General features: G+C 46.9%; 1 protein-coding gene across 1 annotated transcript in view; it reads right to left on the reverse strand.

Annotated features, from left to right (window-relative positions):
* Nucleotides 1–3388: 3388 nt before the first annotated feature.
* The window catches only part of SLC43A2 (solute carrier family 43 member 2), a 28855-nt gene continuing 9879 nt past the window's right edge, over nucleotides 3389–22364 (reverse strand). The window contains exons 4-14 of the mRNA XM_040532212.1: nucleotides 22104–22159; nucleotides 21365–21441; nucleotides 15563–15655; nucleotides 14637–14770; nucleotides 14000–14202; nucleotides 13244–13387; nucleotides 9897–10035; nucleotides 9341–9473; nucleotides 8435–8508; nucleotides 6578–6701; nucleotides 3389–5710 (exon numbers count right to left, since the gene is read on the reverse strand). Coding sequence (XP_040388146.1) covers nucleotides 5549–5710; nucleotides 6578–6701; nucleotides 8435–8508; nucleotides 9341–9473; nucleotides 9897–10035; nucleotides 13244–13387; nucleotides 14000–14202; nucleotides 14637–14770; nucleotides 15563–15655; nucleotides 21365–21441; nucleotides 22104–22159 — 1339 coding nt within the window. The 3' untranslated portion in view covers nucleotides 3389–5548. The remainder of the gene's footprint in view (nucleotides 5711–6577; nucleotides 6702–8434; nucleotides 8509–9340; nucleotides 9474–9896; nucleotides 10036–13243; nucleotides 13388–13999; nucleotides 14203–14636; nucleotides 14771–15562; nucleotides 15656–21364; nucleotides 21442–22103; nucleotides 22160–22364) is intronic.

Below are 22364 nucleotides of genomic sequence, written 5' to 3' on the forward strand. Positions count from 1 at the left end.
CTAAGGCTACACACATTTATCTGTCACTACTGGATACCAGGTCATCCTGTTTGGTAAAGCTTGATCTCTTTCTCAACCTGCTATCTAAATTAAAAATAATAATAAATACTAATGCATTAAGATTTTTTCCTCAGATGAAGATTAATTGAAATCTGGCTGTGAGCTCCTACCTAGAGAAGAAAAGGACAAGGAAGCATTCGAAGTGCAGCCAAGCAATTTGGCAGTCAGCACTGCGTAAAGCGCTCAGGCTTACATAGTCTTGTTAGGAAGCAAGCAATACTTGTATTATGTTCAGCCTCAAAAGGAAAACTAATGATTAACTTAATACCACATTTATTTTTAGATAGCACTGCAAGAATGCACATCACCTTACAGACACAAAAGATGACGCTGGCCTGCCACAGGGCACTTACATTTTAGCTTTGACAAACACGCCACAAAACAAAAATCTTGGAGACAGGAAGAAGTGGAGGCTGTCAGGTTGTAAAGGGGGGACATCCAAAAAAAAGGAGGGGAGGGGATTATTCCAGGAATAAAAAGCAAGTTGATGAGGGTCAGGTGCTAGGAAGAGGACAACAGCATGGAGCACAGCACACCTGATAAAAACAGATTGCGCAGAGACATGCAGAGCCGCACAGGTAGAAAAACAAGCTGTAGGGTTTATAATTAACGTCGGAATGCCTCTACATAATACATCATTGTTTCAGCTATTTCCAGAGATAATAATGGTGACATGTCATCAGGAGCGTCTATTTTTTTTTAATTGTCGGTGTTGGGTTTGTTTTTTTTCAGGCCCTTCCCATCAGTAACCTTAGTGTAATATTATTTTCTATTATGAATAAGTTTGCACTTCTAAATTGGGAAGTAGGGAAATAGAAAAAGCTCTGCAGATGCAGGAAAAAAAATGCTCAAAGCAGGAATTTAACAAAACTTGAAGTTTTTCTTTTTCCCTTGCAGTATCTGCTTTATATTTTGTGGCATATTTCCCAAATCCATCAGCCTGTCACGAAGGAAATTTCTTACTTTAAAACATTTTAGTGATTTACTGTCTTAGTTAAAAATCTTGTTATCCTACAATTTTCCTTTGTAGAGAGCATGAAGAGCTCAGACTTTGTTGTGGAAGTTAAACATTTCACTTGTAGCTGTGTTGCAGTTAAGTTGGACTCCCAGCAAGACTTGTTCTTTTCTTATTTTTGTACACGTGTCCAGTTACATCTTAAGGATCCAGATACTCTGTCAGTAACTGAATGCAGTTACCAGTCCTGATTAGAAAAAACACCACAGATATTCTCTGCTACTCTTAATGGCAACATGCACTGCTTGTTGATGTACTTTGTAGATTGTTGATGGGGCTTAGGTATTGACAAATTAGTGAAAGGAAAAAGCAATCACCCTTCCTTCCCCATTCAGTTTTTTTTGTCTGTTTGTTTTTTTAAAAAAGATGCATATTAAATGCATGAGGGTTTGTAGAGACCAGGAGCGGCATTTCCAAAAGGTACAGTCACCTTTGCACAGCAACACCCCTGACAGAAGGCTCCTACAAATGGCAGGCACCCACAGCTTAGGTTTCTGCTTCATTACATTCAGGTGGGGATGCTTGTACTGAGGGGATGAGGCTTTTTCCATGACCACCTCCTCACCCGCTCCTTACCCTTCTAATATGAGTGATAGGGAAAGGGGCACAGAAAAGCCCTACCAATTCCAGCATTTAGGAATAATGAAACTACTTAAACACATTGACCTATATTTGAGTTATAAAGGTAAATTCATTATTGATCTAATTTATGTGGCTCTCTAGTATTTGGTAGCCCACTTATTTTTTCCACAGGATGGCTCATGCACACAGAAGAGTGCACTGGGAATTTTCTTAGTCCTGCATCACTTGGCTAGAAAGCAGCAATGCTATTTTCCATTCCAAATGTATATAATTATTACATTTCCATAAGCATCAACAAAAAAGGCAAACTGCCCCTGAACAATCATGCTTAACAGGACCATCTCAACAGTTTGTTTCTGCAGCATCCAAGGCAACATTTAGAAAAGGCTGAAGTCAGAATACTCTATCTTCTTAGAGCCGACCCCTGCAGAAGGTGCAGCATTTAAGCCGTTATGCCACAATTAGTAGAGGATGTGCACATTTAGCATGCAGACACAGTTTTGTAGATAAGTTTGAGACTGCTTTTAAAATTAATTTAGTTCACAACTGTCAGAGTAAATTACACCCCATGAGATCAGATCTGCATTCCACCTAGCCCAGCATGTATTTTCTCAATCTTTGACCAATAGCATATTCTTGAAGAGACAGTGTGCAGGAAAGTAATCTTTCCTTGGCATAACTTTCTTATTTACAGCAACTTAAAATCTCCCTGAGTTATTGGATGCATCAGACCACTGTTTAACCAGCCCCTTGTTTTAAAAAAATAAAAATAATAAATGCTTTTGTTCCCTACCACATTCTACAGCAATACATTTCACGGTTTGACTTTGGGCTGCATGAGAAAGTATTCCCATTTGTCCCTTTAACCCTAAACAACTAAAACATCATTGTGTACCCACCAGTCCTCATAACTGCAAGCCAAAGGCACACTTTACTCTCAGTCTAAGAACAGAGCCTGGAACTGTGACTCAAAGGCATGAGCCCTATTCCTCACAGCTGACCAGCAGCTTCTATACATCATGGCACATCGGCCACAGAGATAACAATTACATATACCCAATATTTTATCAAATGAAACTGGATTACAGGACACCCCTAAAAAGGGTAGGAACTGAGAACTGCAGTAGGGAGGTAGGTGGCAGGAATAAAAGGGTGCTCTCTGTTTAATTTAGCTGCATACACTTCAAAGGCAGCAGCATCCCCACTGTTTCTTCATGAAAATACGCCACTTGTATTCCACCATTTTGCAGAGACATTTGTATCAGGAATTCAAATGACAGAAGAGTGGAAGATATCATGTTCAATATTTTGAAACTGAAGTGGTAGTGATGCTGAGTTAGCACACTCACGTCCTCCAAGAGATGTCTATTTTAAGATATTGCAAGGCTGAGGACTGGGGCTCAGACACTCACCTGTCTGAGATCTTATTTAAAAAAAAGATACATAATCCGTCATTGTTATGTGACAAGTATCTTGGAGCAGGAGTAGGAATCGTCTCAAAATATTTAGAAGGAGCAAATATAATAATGTGGAATGTGGAAACCTGCAAAAAGCCCTCTGGAAATCTAGGAAAGCTGTACTACTGCTGGTGGGTCTCTGGGCATGTATTTGAGACAGTTCCAGGTGAACAGAAAATCGAATCAAAACGCTGCTTCCTTAATTACCACTCATCACAAAAGGTAAAAAGCTGGGAAGGTCAGTAAATCATCACCAAAGCTGGAGGCCAACAAAAAAAATAATGCAAAGTTTTAGAACAGCATAGTGTTGACAGCAGGCAATAAGGCTGTCTTGGAACAAACACATTTAATAAAGGCAACAGATTAAAAAAAAAATCCACAAACGTGTAAAATACTCAAGTGGCAAGTCATTTTAAAACAAGTGACTGAAGACTAAAAGGTACCATGGAGTGGAGCAGCAACCGAGCTGTCCGCAGGGCGGCTGAGGGCAGCGACTCAAGATGGCGCTGCTGCCTCACAGCTGCCTCGTCATCCTGCGCTGCCAAGGGCACCGGCGGGGCTCCCAGCCGTCCTCCGAAGCTCTGTAAATCACCAAGCTTGAAATTTATGAAGGTGAAGACCAGGTTGGGCTGAGCATCTGCATGCTTTAAACCACCAGTAACTGAGTTAACACCCAGTTCCCAGGTAATTTCTCACAGGGCGGTCCAAGCGCACTGATGCTTCTAATCCCCGGCTTAGAGCTAACAAACAGAGCAGGGATTGAGCCTTGTCCTTCTCCAACCAGACATAAAGGAGTTGAATGACTTACCCTCTGCCAGGCTTTGCAGTAATGCAAGAGTTGGCAGTTCAGAAGACACCACCACTACATCTTCATAATTGTTTTATTTCTCCCTGCCAACCTCCCTGCAGCCACTAGCTCAGCCCAGCGCGCGCACTGCTGTGCACCCCATGGTGATGCTCATTCTCAACGCCACACAGCCCTGCTCCAAGCAGGTCCACACGGTGTGGTGGCTAATGCTAGTTGCAGAGGCTGAGCTACTGACATCAGCGGGGTTAAGGGGAGAAAAGTCTAATTTAGGCAAGAACTAGGAAATCCACTATAAAAATAAGCAGGTTAAGAATTCCCTTTGTATTCCCTCCATGGCAAACAGGCCCTGGGGCACCTTTACCCACATGTATTGCTCTATAAGTCAGCTTCACCATACAATCAATCACCACATACTCTGTCCAGACAGAGCATTGACATTGTAGAAGGCTCTCTATACAGCCAAACCAGCAGCTTTTTGGTCAGTCAGAGTAACCTGGTGTTCAGCAGCTTGGGGGCTATTATCATAACAATGTAGACAAGCTATGGCTAGAGGAAGAATTACTTTGCCACATCACCCTGCCATACATCCACAGGATCCAGTTACCAGACACAAGGAGTGTTCTGTACTCTTGACTCTTTTCAACAAGAAGTCAGATCATGACATGTGAACACCAAGGTATTTGGAGCCCCAGAACCCAGCTTCAAGACGTTTTTCCACTTTAGTAATTACACGCTGCTGCTCCCCTCCTGGGGTCACATTGGAGGGAGGAAGAGGCAAAAGGCAACAAGTCTCAAAGCACTTCATCGGTAAACAAGATCCAATTCCTATCTCAACAGTTCCAGGACTGCAGGCAGTTTACAACACATACAGGTGGCTTTCAGGCTGGGAAGAGGAGGAATTCCAGGCCTTCGAAGACTTGGTGTAGGACCAAGCAGTCCAGTAGGGTCTCCATTTCAGTGTGGAAGGCAGATCCATTGCTCACAGTCTGTTCCATTGCAGTAATAAAAGGTTTGGGAGCTGTCAGTGCTAGCAGCCAACATTTAGCAAAACACTGAAGCTGTGCTCATACACATAGGTATAATTTCCCTTCCCTGCCTCAAAAACAGTCTGGGATATGTCTGGATAGGCAGTAAAACCATTGGGTCCAGCTACATATCAAGCAGAAAGACCATTATGAAACCTCAGGAAGGGAGGAGAGTGCAGCTTGCATCTGAGACAGTCAGACAAGGTTGAGGGAAGGGGGGGGAAAACAGACTTCAGTGTGTTATGTTTACAAATTCAAATTAAGGTCTTTCTTCTCTCTTCCCCCATCCCTCTTCCTTCTCTCCCCAGTTTCCTATGAAGAGCCTCGGCAGCTGGAGAGTGTGATCAGGGGATAACTTAAGACACAATATCTGCGTGGCCTTTATAAAAAGGAAAAAAGTGTCTTGTGTTCTGGAGTAAGGAGTGGGAAGTCTCCCTCTGCCATTTATCTGAGGAAAGCTCAGTCATGATGTCTGGCTCTCACTCCAGTGATGAGCAAAGACTGGCAGAGCCAGGAGAGAAAAAGCCTGGCTTACACCACAGGTATAACCCACGGATGTGGTAGGAACCTGTACAGGGGAGGTTGAATTTGAAGCACCAGTTTAAACAAAGGCTTCCTCATTGGGAGTGCCGTTGATTTTGAGGAAGAGTTTGGCATCGTCATTCTTCTGTTTCTTTTCTCTCTCTAGCCTGCGTTTGTAGCAGACCAGGTAGATCGGAAGGCAGAAACCCAGTAAGCTCAGACCGAGCAAGCCAACATTTACCTGCAGGAAGACACACAAAACAGAATTAGGCAGGCTAGGACGACAATGACCAAGCCACACATGCCCACGTGTCAGAACCCAGCCCACGTCACTCAGCTACAGGCAAACCAGGAAACGCTCTGCTCGGTGTATTGGCAACAACCTCCTTTGTATTTTTATTTATAAAATACCCAGAGCACCGTGTGTATAAATTAAATGCTGTAAGAGTCTGTTGCTCTAGATCATGGCTGCAGAAGTCTCTTTTTTCAACAGAAGAGGTGTGGCTGTTTAAGGTGGGGTTCTTTTACACCAGCATCACTGACTTAAGAGCCATGGGGTGCTGGAGTGCAGATATATGCACATGCAGCCTAGAGACCAACATTCTCCAGGACCACCCATGTTATAGATTCAATGAGCTGTGCAAATACTCTCAGCAAAACACCACACATTAGCCCTACCCACAATAGCCACTTGGCTTTCCTGGCATTAGCACCAACAGACCAAAATTTACTGAACTTCAGATCTTATAGGTCTCAAGAGCACAGAGAATTTTTATTACATTTGAGGGCCTGACAGATTCACTCACTTTTACCTTACAAATTTCGGCTCCCCATGCAAACTGCTCACAAGAAGCACCCCAGCAGCCTTCTCCCTTCCTCCCAGGAAGGGGAACCTCCTAACGGTTAATGATGTTCCCTCCCAGGGCCTCATTACTTACATGCAAAAGGGTCTCCTGGATGGCACCAAGGTAACAGCAGACTAAGAGACATGCAAAATTCCTGCTGTTTATAGCCTCGGTCCATGCACAGGAGTGCTTTTATTTTCAAAGAAATGAGCCCAAACCATCTTCGCCACCGAGCCTGCATATTAAATTTCAGAAGAACTTGCCCAGAGAGGGTCTCCTTCCAAAGGTCCTGTCAATGCCATAAACAGAGGCTGCTGCAGAAGGGCGAAAAGGGCACTGATCAACGACTGCAACCCTGTCAAGCTGCCAAACTGAGTAGAGGGGTATCTGTCAACAGAAAAAGCAACAGGATTATTATACGTCACCTTGACTGTTCACATCACCCCGATCAGGTTACATTCCCAGTAGACTAACACAACAGAGCACAGTCCCAAGAGAGGCATAATACAAAGAACAACTCTCTCCTGGACTTATGTACAACTCTCTCTTATTCTAGAGTTTTTAGTTATACTTGGTGGTAAGCACAGTGATCTGTAGTCCAGAATCCATCTGGTGATAGGGCCAGAGGCTTCCTCTCCAGACTCTTCTCATCCTGAATTCTCAAATTTAAGAAATACCAGATCCAGCACTTATTTTGTTTTGCAGTTGTACCGTAAGACAGATGGAAGTGCTTATATAGCTACTACTCCTGTTGCAAAGGGAGAAGAGTGTTGACATTTACTAGTTAAAAGCATGGCCTCTTTATCCAGATGACAGCATTTGCAGCTATGCAATCATTTTCATCTGGCCATAACAATTTGCTCCCTTTAGAAGTGAGTGAAACCTGCACAACAGGTTAGTGTGTGTTTTCCTTTTTAGAGGACAAGTCTGATCCCATGTCAAATTAAACAATACTGTTGACTGGAAAGTGCTGAATATCAGATACTACTAATGGAAAAATAAATCTCAGGAACAGTCGAACATCTGTCTCTCTTCACAACTGAGCAGGGTTTAAAAAAGGTCAGGTTAAACTAAGCTTAGAAAGAAAAATGGATCAAAACCTTCCAACACTCAAAGAAGTCACATTCAAACCAAAAATACCTCGCTCCAAGAAGTTGGAGAGAGTTGCAATGGTCAAACAGGGTTAGTTTACGTACAAGCTGATATGTACACCAACAGGCATTTACCTTGCCCAGGACAAATATCTTTTGCTTCTAGCTGCCACGGAACCGAAAATTTATGTATTTTTGAAGCAGAGCCTCAGATGGGTTTCCTAGCCTGGATTGCCCAGACACTGGGACCAAAACCTTTCACAGATGGAGCCTGGGGAGCCCCTATCTGTGGAGATATTCAAACCCCAAGTGGATGCAGTGCTAGACAACCTGCTCTAGCTGACCCTGCTTGAGCAGGAGGGCTGGACAAGATGGTCTCAAGAGGTCACTTCCCACCTCAACAATTCTGTGATTCTCCAAAAGAAAACAGCTTCTTTCTATCCCTCTGTTCAGCCACTCAGGACAGAGGGGCAGATCTGTTTTCAAAATGAAAAACACTGCTTACTAAGGAAGAGAGCATTTAGATTCAGCTATCGATAACTTTGATAAGCTGGAAACAAGATGCATGATCCATCCTGGGAAAGGGAGTAGGCTTCACTAATGGCATCTTGAGCAATGCTTTACCCGTGTAATTTCAGAGCAGACCAGAAGCAATGTACTCAATTATGTTAATGTTTTACCTGGACCCATGCACATAGCTACTCATTATAAGACAAAAAAAGCCTTGAATTCTTACTATATAACCTCAGTGTCAATAGCCTAGTCTCACCCGCAGCCCATATACAGCTGTGCCTGTCTCCTCGCAGTAGCTATGCCAAAGGGGTTAGTTGTTTCCGAGCAGGGAAAGCATCAACTAGGACTTCAGTCCAGCTACTGTCATGCCCAGCAGTGACTGGGGAAACAAGTTGCATCATTATTCCCCTCTGACCGCAAAGACTTCACTTCCTGATCTCCCTCTCACCTGGGCAGCTTATCACCCCAAACCAGTTTATCTGGCCAGCCACATGCTATAGGTGAGCAGAGACTTACACAGCTGCGTAGAGGCCTCCCACCGCTGAGTGGATGAATCCTCTCACAATTGTGTGCAAAATGAAGGAAAGAATCTGGAAAGAGAAGCAGAAAACGTCAGGTGCTAGGTGCCAAGGTGTGCCAGACCCCAACACACAACCAATCCTAAAATGTATTCTCCTTTCCAGTACAAAGGGGGGATCGAGCAGTGCAGAACCCAAACGTGAAGGTTGGCACAAGGAAAAAAATTGTAGATGGCACTGTTGCAAGGGCATGTCCCCAGCAAACTGTAGCCAGGGTCACGATACTTTTCTTTTTATTGAGTCCATTGCCAATTTAGTTAATTTTCCACAAGTTATTGCAGACAATATGCAAGTATGAGCAAATGACGTCTGCTTGCCTACATCATCAAGGCATGTTTGAGTGTGGCATAAAATCACTGAACTCCTCTGCCAAAAACAGGTGGTGCCACAAAATAAATATTTTAACAGGTTTATAATCCCACGGGTACCACTGGGCATAGCATCTGATGCAGAAATAACCTGCTGTATACATCAGCGTCATGCTTCTTACAGCAAATTTCCTGACAGTCAGCAGCTTAAATCAAGCCCAGGTTAAATGCACGGGCACTGCTAAGAGGATCTCAGTAGGAAAGTATTTGTGGTTACAGAACTCAGCTGCACGAATTCCAAGTGTGTATAAACTGAAGGTCAACTGACGTTTTAACTATAATTGCTTCTTTAGGTTATGGTATTATTTGTTTCAGCATTAAGGCTGGGGTTCCCAAAGCAGCACAGAGGTCTCCCGGCGGTGCCAGTAAGCCCTCCCGCCATCAGCTGGTTCTGCTGGTTTGCAGGACCTCCCAGCACCATCCTGTCTATCACTTTGCCAGCCCCTTCAGCACACCCATCCGTTTGACCTATTCACCTGCAATGGTAGATTAGGAATGAGACAGGTGACTCCGAATCCAACCAGCAGGACATTTGTGAATGCAAAGGCATTGGTGGCATTGGTGATTTTCTGGATCTGACGATCACGTTTTTTCTTCTTCTTGTCACCTCTGGAACAATAGCAAAACCTATGTTACAAAAAGCACTTCCAGCAGCTACTGAAACTCATAACAAGGTTCTCCACGTCTCACATCAACTCTAAACCATTTGGCTAGAGGTCTGGCTAGGGAGATGGTGGGATCTCCATCAGCGGAAACCGAGGAACATTTGGGCAATTAAGTGCTGTTGCTGTTACTTTAACTGTTACAGTAGAAGTAAAGTCTGAGCCTCCTTGCTACAACTTAAATTTGCTCCTCTTGACTGATCTTAGTGGACATGGAAGATCCTTTCCTCTTTGCAATTATTAGGTTATCAAGTCTTCCTTCAGGCTCTTTTTTCTATACTGATGGACCAATATTCGTTTCGGTCTTCTATCCCAAAACACAGGGGGCCTGTTACGAGGCTGCATGTCCCGAGTGGCGCACACTACGCACTGCTCAGCGTTGTTCTCCTCGTTCTCTTCTGAGCCATCATCGCATTCTTTCAGCCGCCAGTCCATGATGTACCCAATCACGGGCGCCGTCAGCAAGCACAGCAGTTGCAGTACCCCAAAAATGGAAGTGTAGAGACTCACTGCAGGAAAAAAAAAAAAAAAAAAAAAAGGTTTTTTGAAAAGTGTCAGTCCGAGTGGTACCGTAGCAGTAACAGGAGACGCCTTAGTTATCTCCTCTCCTGCTTTGCTGTGAGCTCCAGCTGTATCTTCTCCAGCTCAGAAGCTCCAGCAAGGACAAGCCAGGCTGGGAAGGTGAGGTCTAACCCATTTTGTGCAGAAAGGACAAGTTTGGAAATGTGTATGCGGAGGGAAATCTGCAGCAAGAAATACAGCACCTGAGAGCAATCATTAAAACTTCGACCTGATGAAAATTCCCCACATGTTAAACATGGGAGAAGTGTCTACATAGCTCTCTAGGGGAAAGCTGATGCCAGCAGGCTTAGAAGAGACCCTCCCCTCCTGTTCTATATAGTTCCCCCACCCCACAATACTTTTTGCACTTCCTCTCTGCAGCCCACGTGATGGATTTGAAGGCATCGCACAGAAGGGCTGGTGAGTCACGGCGTACCACAGCTCTGAAATAAGGATATGATTCTGAAACTGCCCATCTCAGCAGAGAGTCCTCACAATTTACAGCACCGTAGGCAAAACACAGCCGAAACGAATTTGAGTTTGTCCCTCCCGACACATTTCTAGAGCTCTCCAAAGCAGTACAGCCATGACTTATACCAAAATCAAGGTGGTAATTGAGAGGAGTTCCCAACAAGCTTTTCTCTCATATACAGTTGTAGCAAACCTCATCAGGGCTGCCTCGTGGTGCCCAGGCATGGCTCCAGGTTACCCCTTCCTGGCTCCAGCTGCTGGCCAGGTCCTTGCAAGAGGAACTTCCAGCTCCAACCTCTGAACTCACATTCCTGCCCCCATTACCTCCAGACAAGCAAGCCCTGATGTGGCCTCACATCCCATCTCATGATAACAACTGCCAGAGCCAAAAGAGACAGGTGGCATCACCCTCTACAAACACTCCTGAAGCTGATTTGCTCTTGTCTGGTTATTTTTTAATAGAGGGTAAGAAGCGAGTCACGCTGTCAAGCTTTGTCTCTCCATGCTATTCTGAGCACTTAATCTTGGGCTCTAAACGCCGAGAGCAGAAGCCAAATTCAGGCGGGGAATGAAGTTTATGGGGACAGTGAGAGAAGAGAAGGAAGGATTGTGTTTGCTACAGGAACAGAGTTTTCTCAGTTTATCAATCATCTTAAAAACTGTTCTTTCCTCAGGATGAAAGAGAACAATTTCTAGCAAATACCAGCAGGTATGGCAGAAGTAAAGGAAACAGAAAGGGTTCACACATGGGCACAACCCTTTACATCCACTGTTCCACAAGTCATCGCCTCAAACTATCCTGAGCAAGGACCTCATCACAACCGAGTCTTCCACCTGCCCTGGCTCTACCCAAGGTCTCTGAATATTACCAGGTTTGGAAGGAAGATGACAATTTTTGAAAGATGCAGTGAAATTTCAAGTCTCAAACACAACAGCTCTACTCTCCTGCCTTCCTACAACTAAATTAAACAGTCATTTAGAGGGATGCTGAAGGCCCTAGCTTCTCCCCTCCATCTTTTTGGGGGGCTGCAGAAGACAGGTGTCTGCAGGCTGACTGCTTTTTCCACCTCCAGGTTTCACAGCAGGTCGAAGTCACCATCCTAATACGCACGGGAAGCAGGACTTTCAAGGACACAGTGCCTCACTGCAGCTTCAAGACTTCACACACTCACTGATTTCCCCCATGTCCTTCTCTCCTGTTCTGTTTCCAGGTATATTTAAGTTCTCTTTGACCATAACAACACTTGCAGGAGTGACTCAACCCTCTTCTTCCCTTGTTGAGTGCTCCAGAGAGCAGCTGCAGGTGGGGGGAGCTCTCTAAATAAATCACATGCAAGTAAACAACAGCGAGGAGAGCGAGAAATCGGAGGAAGAAGCATCCCATCCTCGCCTGATGCACGCAGATTACATTTCTAGGGATCTGCATGCGTCTTGGAACTGCTCTCGCAGCCTGACGCTGCTGCAAGCAGACAATACCACTGTTTTGCTGATGCCATGGAAACACCAAGACAGCCGATTGCACTGCGAGCCCGGGCTGCATTCGGGGGGAGGAGGGGGAAAATGGGAAGAAATCTCAAAGGTGGCATAGAAAAACAAGTCACCCAAGAGGCACAATCCCTTTTTTTTTTCCAAGTACAGAGCTTGATCTAAACAGAATTGGCAGCATAAATAGTTAATATTAATCCTAAAATACTGGGGTGAGGGGGGGGGATAACTAGAGCAAGCCAGGGTAAAAAAAGGAAAAAAAATCAGAGCAAAAGAGTTACAAGGTAAGCAGAAAAGTGAGCTGCGTTGGGAAAGGTAGGCAGCGTGAAGTTTGTCCTGTTTACTGTTTAATGTCTAAATTGGCTCTTGAGCCAGGAGATAAAGAGCTGAATGCTGCAGGCTGTCAAAGGCTCAAGAAACAAAGCAATTCAGGGAATGCCAGGGCACTTGGAGTTTCCTTCCCTCCCCCAGAGCTCACTCCTGTTTTCAGAGGAGTGCCTCTTGATTTATCAGCTTCATGCAATCCAGATTTAACAAGTTCAAACTGGATCCTACTACAGAGGGCAGAAAAAAAAAAAAAGGCTAAGTCTTGTTTTGCAATCCTGGGTATTTTCAACAACAGTAAACTAATGTACTCTTTCCTGTTTGCTCCATGTACTGAATCAGAGCTATAAATACAGCCGAGTCCAGCGCAGCGAGCACCCCTGAGCCTCCCCAGCTCACACCAAGCTGCGCAAAACAGCAGTGACTTCACTTCTCCCACCCCTGTTTGGGACGAGACACCTAGTCCAACCATTAGTCATGAGAGTCAGCTGCTCTGCACTTTGTGCTTGCTTAGGATAAGCAAAGCAAATACCTGATGAAATAGGTTTCCCAGTGAAAAAAAAAAAGTTATCACAGTCCATCCTGAGAGGCTACTTTCAACAAGTTATCTGGAGGAATAGCATGGTCTAGTATTTAAAAGACACTGGGCTAAAATTAGCTTGACATTCAAGTGCCTGCCTCGCTGCCCCTCCGTCCTGGGCCAGTTCCAGCCCTCCACTAGACCCTACCAGCAGCTGCTGGCCGCACTCTGACACCAGTAAGTGCTGTACACAGTGTATTTGCTGAGTAATCAGGCACACTGGCCTCTTGCAAGGCCCGAGTCTGGGTCAGCTTCCTGTTCCAAGGAAGCAGATAAAAGCCTCTAGGTTACCTTACCTTGATCTTCATCTCCAGACAGAAACTCAAGGATGGTATTCATGGCCCCCATGTAGAAGATGAGCCGCAGCTGAGTGACACACATGGTGATGAGGCTGAGCAGCAAGATGGGACTGAAGACACTCTTCATGAAGGAGGGAGAAGCTGCAGAAGGAATAACAGAGTCTCTAAGGAAGGCAATATACCCTTCTAAGTGGGCATGTCTTCAGAAGAGGCTGTGGTTAGCAAGTTTTCTAGCTAGTCATTTCAACATGGTGTGCCTGTGGCGGCTCCAAAAAGTTTACTGGTAGCAACTGTCTAGTGCTTTACAAATGTCCTTAACGAGTGGCAATAGCTGCTGGGAGTTTGGCTACCACTAACTGGAGCGAGGAAGCCTCACCTAATTCTGTGGATTAGAGTGAAAAGGAAACTTCAAGCCATTTGCTTTTGCCATACCACTGGGTAAAGAAGGCTTGGTGATGGCAGCAGTTGGTCTAAGAGGTGGCAGTGACCAACTACACAGTCCTGCAGCCATACCCGTACTCGTGGTGTTGTCCCCACCACTGGCAACAACATACCGTGTGTTTAGGCAGGCGTACACTAACAAGATTCCTTATATAACTAAACTTGTATTTAGATAACGGTGGCTGGCATGTGGCCCTGGCAGCATATGGGTCACGTATCACACTATCTGATAAAAACAGGTCTGGAGCGAAGCAGAGAGGCCGCCGGCCTTCTGCCAGAGCAAGCATCCCCGGGGCACCCAGGGAACCACACCTGAGCTGTCGGGCTGGCACTTCACTTCCAGGTCCACCGTGGACAGACAGAGCTTGTTGTTCTCTTGCAAGGCTGTCAGCTCCTTGGGGCCCTTCATGGAGCTCCCCACACTGAGACGGCGTCCCACGGTCGTGACTTGCTTGTAGAACTGCTTCCCGGTGATTTTGTGGTCAAATCCCAGCCAGCTGAACTTTATTTTCACCCTGTTGGGAAGTAAAGAGAATGAGAGCTGCAACACGGGGTAGGGAACCAGAGGCAGCAGAGTTGCAGGAATCATCAGCCTACGTGTGGATTCATGGCACTAGTTTTCATCTACAAACCCACAAATGGTCTGGATCCAGAGCACGCAGAGATATAGGCCCTGGGCCAGTTTGGTGTAGGTCAGTATAGAAATGCTTATTGCTACTGGCAGATTGTTTTCTTCATGACTCCTGTGCTTTGGAAGGTTCAACTTTCCACAGATATTCACCAGTCGAGATAAAAATCTAATGGCAGACATAAATCCTCAACCTCAGAAGAAATGGCAGCAATAAACAACATGCAAAGGAATTCCCTGCCCATTCCTCTGTATTAGCTGTGCCACCACTTTCTAGAGAAGAATGGGATTAGCCCCAGGGCTAATCTAGATAATGCTTACGTATAATCCATATCTTCTGGTCCTGGGAAAGGCTCCAGTGGCCAGTTGAAGAAACAGTTGAGGAAAACCAGTCCTGCACAGCTTGCCCAGACAAGCAGAATGAGGATGAAGGAGACCCCAAAGTCATATATAACCTACAAAGCACAAGGAAATATGGTTTTGGCTGTAAGGCCAGAAAGATCTTCAATATTGTTAGAATACTGTCTGAAAGGATGTTGTGGAAAAGAACATGCTACATGTAAAACAGCTTGGAGAGAGCTGTATATGCACATCTTTAACAACAACTACAGCGACAACAGGACCTCCAGCTGGAATAGCATGCAGCTGCATCACAAATGGCTGCCAAAGGTTTTCACCAAGGACCTTCTCTTTGGAAAGCCAACAGGAGCTTCCCTACACCCTTGGAAAGGGCCTTCTTTTACTGTGTCTTACTCTGGCTCTGCAGCAAGCCATCGCTGGTTCAGAACCGCTAGGGACCACCAAGGCAGCCCAACTGACAGTCTCTTTTCTTCCCTCAATGCAGTTTGCTAGCTCTGAAGTGCTCAAAGCCAACCACTGGCAACAATCAAACAGATGAAGTACACACATGTATTAAAAATACACATAAATAATACCCGGAGTTATTTTTTTTTATAAAATAAAACAGACTTTCATTAAAAAGTAATCATCTCCTCATTTTTCCTTACTGAACACCCTTAAAATCTTATGGTGTGTTAGCAAACAGACCATTCTCTTTACAGTATTCATTGAGTTCTTGAGACAGGCACTTGGGAAGTCTTTAAACGCACACAGGAACTGAATCTCGTAAAAGCATCTCTAAAAAAGCGCTTTAACAATTAGTCCCTCTTTCTTTCCACATTATTGCTAAATGGTGCAAAACCCCGGCACAACAGCACCAGGAATGAGTCACGGTCCCACAGCCTCACCTTGATTCCTGGAAAGGTCACAGCAGAGGAAGCATAGGAGCCAATCATCAGAGCAATGAACGTGGAACGAAGGTCACCAAACATGTTGGGCAGCTGGGGGGAGAAAAATCGGTTGAAACAGGTTGCTGTTGGGAAGGGAAGACGAGGCAAGAAGAGGGAAGGAGGCTCTCTTGAGAAGATACTGGCATTTAGGATCAAGACTTCTGGATACCAGAGCCTGAAGAAAACAGTTTTCTTTCAGAACGTCTCAGCTCTTCAGGATAGTACCCTGCAGGTTGCAGTGGTGTCTCCAGTGTCAGGGAATGTCCACAATCCAAGATTTATGCCCTTAATGATACTGCTTCCTTCCAGACTGACAGCATGCTTTGCATTGGTCACCTTTAGCACAGGATTGTTTGTTCCAGCCCTTGTGGTTTCTTTGAGTTCCTTTCCCCGAGGCTACAGCCACCACCTCTTTTCCCTTCCAAAAACATACGCTCGAGTTCTCTGCCAGTCACCCTCCTTTTAGGCAAGAGCTGCTAGACACGGGCTGTGATAGCTGAACGATCTCCAACACACCCCGCGACACCTCGAACTGCCAGGTTTGCTTACACACCTTGGGTCAGCACCCAAACCTTTGCGGTAGATCAGAAAGCTCCCGTTACAACAAGAAGGAGCAGGGACTAAGACGAACTGCTTTGCTAGGTCCCCCTGTGCAGGCAGGCTCTCTGCAAGGGAGACCTGGCTCCTATTGGGTGCGACGGCATCACCGAGATCAGACGGGGCTGGTTCTGCAAGGAGATGTTGGGAAAGCAAAGCTCTCGGCAGGGCAGCGAGGAGCACCTCACGCAGCAGTTCAGCCAGCTCAGCAGCTCTCCCCAGACTGCCTCTCCAGCCCTTGTTTCCACTCGGGACCCGAAAGCAAAGCTGAGCAGGCAGAAAAAGCCCCGAGACCTTCCCGCTCATGGGAAAGGAGGAACTTCCCATTTTTCTACACCAGCCTGCTAGCTGAAAATCATGGGGAGAAGTCCTGAAGTTGTAGGGTACAGAAAGCTGAGCTGAGACCTCCTGAAGCTGCTCAGAGGGCAAAGGTGCTGCTTCAGGCAGCCAGATTTTCCTCCCGCCTCCCTTTTCAGGTCGACTCCCCAAATTCACTTGGGCATCACCACCACGTCAGCCTCGGGGGGCCTTTAAGCCAGGCACTGTGGGTGCCTTCTAGGACTGAAAGCCTAACCAGCGTTTTATCTGTTTTCAGACACAGCTGAACAAAATGATTCAGAGAATATTGGAGCCTGAGCAAGCAAATGCTCTCATCGCATTCCCGTTTCGCTGCTGGAAAACAAATCCATCTTTCCCAGGAGCAGCATATAAGGCAAATGAATCTGGCTTGTGTCACGGTGGGACCAGCGTGTTTACAGCACAAGTATTCCTGCGCAGGAACACTCCAGGATCCATCTGGCTGTTTATCATCTCCCTGTCTCACTGCAGAGCTTTCTATGCAGCGCAGCCTCCAGGTCCTTGGATAACCCCAGCCCAGAAACAGCAGCAGCAATGCGCTGAGCCCGATGCTGAGCCCCGAGCAGGCACGGAGGAGGCAGAAAACACCATGCTCCTCTGCGGCGAGGATCCCCACACCCATCCCCAGATCCCCGCATCTGGGAGCGCTGCCAACAGGCTGCTTTCAGGAGCTGCAGACAGGAAACTGCAAAGGATCCAAAGGTCTGTTACCAGGCTCAAAAATCTCTCCCTGGGAGCGCTGGCCTAAAATACACACCCCAGAAAACTGCATCTGCAGAGTGAAATATCTGCAGGTTGCAGAGGCTGGTTGCCGTCAGCAGGCAGGGCATTTGTTTCATCTCGAATGCCCCAAACCTGAAACAATCTCCAGAAATTACAACAAACAGCTGCTGCTGCTGGGCAGCTCACAAACACAGCTGCTTGTTGGCTCGGACTGATTTTCCCCGGAGCCCCAGAGATCACAAAAGGCCTTTTTCATAAGCAGACAAGCAGCTCCCAGGTGGATCCTCCTGCTCTGGGGGCTACTGGAGACCTAGAGCAAGCCCAAAAGCAAGCAGCCACGTCTGGGAAACCCGAGTCTGCTTTGCCTCGATGGGGACACAAGTCCTAGAAAGGCTTGAGACTTCCTAAAATCCTATTTGGCACCAAGCAAGTGGCTGGCTTAAAGAAAATTGGATAGAGGAGATTCATTGGGTTGGATAAGATCTTATCAACTGCAACTGCTAACACTGAGCACTGGGGGGGAAAGGAAATCCGAGACTACCTGAGGGGACGGAGGGGAGGCAAAGAGAAAATAGCCCAGATCCAGACAAAAACCCTCAGACCGCCAGTGCCAGCACTGGCAATGCCTGTGCAGGTCTCCTCTGAAGACCAGCTACCAAAATAACATACAATATTTACTAAGCCTTTTTTCCAGCTGTCTTTACAGCAGTGAGCACTGGAAAAATATGAACCCTAGGGACAAGAAAATAATAATTATAAAAATCAAAACACAAAACAAAACAAAACCACACAGCAAGTAGGCTCTTTACTTTCCTGCCACCAAAAAGATCTGATCCTCAGTCTGACCTTACTCCTACAGGCCCAAACAGACTCCTCCATTAATTTCTGCCTATTCTGGTAAGAGCGTCTCAACTCCGGAAGATCTACCATGAAGAAACTCTTATGTCTTCTGTTTAAAGGTCAATAATGCTCAATGTATAATTAACTTTATGCCCTGTCTGAAAGATACTAACTGAATTTTGCCATACCATAGCTATTTTTTCCTGGAGTCCTTTATTACAGGTTTGCAATCCTAAACTGATAAAATCACTTCCTTGTTTCCTCTTGCAGATGATTTTCTCCTCATCTACCCTATAGCAAGTTTAAAACCTTCAATTAGTTTTACAATTTTTCAGCTTTTCCCTGGAGACAGTCCCTATGCAAAGGATACCACAAAACCCACCACAGTGGCATTACCAAACCCAGTGTCCCTCCTTCTTGAAAGAACAGTGGAAAAAAGTCAAGGGACTGAGAACTGGAAAACTTTGTTTTGCCTATCAGGAGGTATATTTGGAAATATTACAGACAATAAAAATCTGTTCTCCAGGAAAGCCTCAATCTGCCTGCTTTGTCCGAGGCATATGGAAATTCCTGTTCCTGTTCTCCAACAAAAGACCCCAGAGCCCTAAATACTGCTAATATTTCCGAGCAGAGAAGGTTCCCTATGCAGAGACCCCCCCCGCCCCAACCAAAGGGTGCTGTTTGCAGCAGAAAATAAGAGCAAAGCAGCTGTAATTCTTTGAAAGGAAAACAGGACAGAAAACAATCTATAAAAGGCTCTTTGTGGTAATTTATCACACATGTTTATTTCTTTGCATGAAATAGCTCCGGAGCAGAACCAGTGCCAGATTCCTGTGTTGCTGTCAGAGCCACCAATACGGATCTGTTTCCATTTCCAATCTCCCCTTATATTGGCTAAGACCGAGTCACGAGGCAGAAATCTCCCCTCTGCATTGTAACAGCAGGCACAGCCTGACCTTGTTCCCAGAAGCAGGAACACCGCCGCTCTCTTGCTTGCTCCCCCTCCTCCCCGAGCCGCAGTGCCCGGCGCAGGCAGCCTGGCCCTGCAGGGTGCCACACGCTGCCGGCAAACCCCGGGGACTTGTTGCTGAAAAACCCTTCAAATCCAAGAGGCACGCTTCGTGGGGCACTGCCTGGGCTGCAGTCCCGTTTGTCCCCTTCCCTAAACCCTTGCAGAAGACCATCAGACCCCGCTGCGTCCATGCATGCGGGTGGCCCCATCACCCAAAAAGTGCCCGACTGTGGCCACCCTGCCACCGAGCAGCCACCCTGGGGTGGCACGGGACCAGCTCATGCACCAGTGGGTTTGACCCATTTCCTAGGGCGTTCCAGGTTGCTGGCTGGATGAGGAAGTCACTTCGCTTCGACTCGTGCGTGCTCAGCAGCCGGCGCCAGCGTCAGCCAGAACGAGCCCACTTGGCACCGGGTGCTGATTCCTGCTCGCTGCCTCCGTGCAACGACCTGCCGTCCCCACGTCCCTCCCTCGCTATCCCCAGGGGCCATGGCTGGAAAGGACCCGCGAGAGATCCTCGTGTCGCCAAGGAAGGTGACTCGAGTCAAGAACCGTGGCTCGCAAGCAGAGCCATGCAAGGACACGGCAGCGAGCTGCTGGCGAGCAAAACACACGCTTGTAAGTCGTCGGCTGCAGCAATGCTGTGGTGCAGGAGAGGTGCTCCCCTCACAGTTTGGACTGTTTTTAATCACTTTTACACGCCTCAGGTGCCGAAATGCCTCTGCTTGGAGGCATGTGCAGCTCTATCTGTGCCTGGATTTGGGGAGTCGGACCTGAGGCCATCCCAGCTCCCCGCAACGCACACCGCTGCCTGGAGGAGCCGGCTCTACCTGCGGTCTCCCTGTGTGAACTCACAGCTCTGCTGCTTGCTCCAGCCCTCCCTGCGGCTTGGATCACTTGGATCACTTCTTGGAAGATTTGACCTTTTTCCTGCAGCTGTACTTCCTCTGTGCTGTGAAACTGGCTCGCTAACGAGGGCACTAATAAGTGGCTTTGCTTATTTCTTCTGCTGCTAAAAGCCATGGTACAGCACATTCAGTCTCAGCCCTACCCTTGCCCTTCCTCCTATCATCACCAGTGGCTCAAAAATAATCTGTGACCCCTTAATAACCACCCAGAGAGACAATAACCAAAGCTGGCAGCTGCAGGATGGGAATCCTTTCCTCTCCCCCCACGGTACCAATGTGCTCCTCTCTTCCTTGCTTGTTTTTGAAGCGTGGCAGGATGACATTTGCCCCACAGTTCTTTGGGAGCATGGCCAAGGTTTCCAGTGAAGAACATTACATACAGCCGTGAGACCGACATCTGCACACACTTTTGAAAGCTTTGAATACGAAAGCAACAGCAGCAACAACATCGCAGCGCACGCGGTGATCTCTAAACCCAGTCTCTGCCAAACGTAGGTCTCAGGAGTTCAGCCAGTACCTAATCCACGTTAAATTAGAGGTAACCTTAACTACGAGTTTAACTTTTAACAGCGAGCCCAAGGTAACACGGTCCAAATCAGAAAGTTTTCAATCAGTGCTTCCCAGGCTCTTTTCTAGGAGCTTTTCCACCCGGCCCTGCTTCAGCCACACTGACAAGTGTAATGAGGTGGAAAATCAAGCAGCTACTTGGAGAGTGATACCGCTTCTCTCTCCAGGCAACACGAACCCCAAAACGCAGGGACCCAGCTGACGGTTGTTGACCAGTGCTTGTAACACAACCCACGGACTGAACCGACCCATGCAGCTGCGCAGACAGAGCCAGGGGCATTCAACAGCTCAGCTTTTCTAAGGAAACCTGGAAGGGACTCTCGCCCTTCCGAGAGCAAACACTTTTGTGCTGGAAAACAGGGGGGAAGAGATGCAAAAAAGCACTCGCAAGAAGCTGGTCCTATCCTGCTGCAAGGGTTCTGCACCCTTCTGATGCTTCCCTCAGTTTGTCGAAGCTAAACTGGGCACTGCATGTACAGGCACACGGCAATCTGAGCCCGAGCCAAAAAAAACTTCTTTTTTTCACCTCCATCTGAGATGCAAGAGGCAGGTAATAAAGGAATGGAGAAAAAAAGCCTTAGACTAACCAGCTAACAGCCAGCCTTTCAGGTAAAAGTGTGACCGACCCTTTGTTCCAAACAAAGCCATGTGCTACTCGAGCTGCAGGCAAGAGATCCACTTTGTTCCTTCCTGCTAGCCCAGCTCACAGCCACACTAAGGAATAAAATAAGAATCAGATGGTAACTCTTTGCTTACCGTGAGTGATGTGAAGGTCATACACATCCCACCAAAGCCGTTCAGAGCCAGCGCAATGAATATCAGCACGGACAGAGCTGCAACAGAATAAAAAAAGCTCAAGAGCCTTTACTGGGGTGGGGAGGGAAAGGAGACCAACAGGCCATCAGGGTTTTGGTCCCAACATGCAAACCTCAGAGGAGCAGCCCTGGGACGTGCCACATTCCTCCCAACCCAGCTCATCCCACCAGCACCCATCCCTCCAGCCACAGAGCGAGCAAGGGGCTTTTCTCTAGGGAACAGGCTTGCTGATGTAGCTTGTCTGAATGGGTACCAGAAGGGAGATTTACTTGAAGGAATTGGATCCAAAGTGTAATCGCACTATCTGGTCTTGAGGAGCACGCTCCAACCATCCCCAGTGAGAAAGCAGATTACACATCATGTGCTATTACCTATTTCCCAACTCTGGAAAAGCCAGGAACTTGCTTGAAATTGCTCCTTACAGCACTTGGCCAAGTGCAAAGCTGGGGGAGACCTGGCTATCTCAGGCGTCTGGCCCTTGCCATGCCCTTATGGCTGTAAAACACCAGCCCTCCCCGAGCCACAGAGCCCCCCCAGGCCAGCAGACCCTTGGTTTGTGTCCCCAGCGAGACCCCGGGGCTGCACGTGGAGCACGCAGCTCCGTGCACGTTCATCTGCACCCCAAAAATAGGGCCACAGCCCCAAAGCCCTCCCAGCTCGGCACCAAATGCCTACTTACAGTCTGGGTTACTGGCACCATATGCGATCAGCACGCAGGACACAGCGAAGCAGGCGCTGAAAGGGAACCAAAACCATGAGTCCAGCCAGCCTTACATGCAATAAATTACACATCCCTCTCCCTCCTCAGCACCTCATTAAGCCAGCGCTGTGTAATTTATGTAAGGGAGCTGGTGATTTGGAAACAAAAAATCCAGGGAAATACCCGAAGATTACAGAGAAGCCTTGCACAAGGGCTGAAGCAGCAACATTCCCTCCCACT

The sequence above is a fragment of the Cygnus olor genome, chromosome 20 (assembly GCF_009769625.2).
Source record: "Cygnus olor isolate bCygOlo1 chromosome 20, bCygOlo1.pri.v2, whole genome shotgun sequence".
In the NCBI taxonomy this organism is placed as follows: Eukaryota; Metazoa; Chordata; class Aves; order Anseriformes; family Anatidae; genus Cygnus; species Cygnus olor.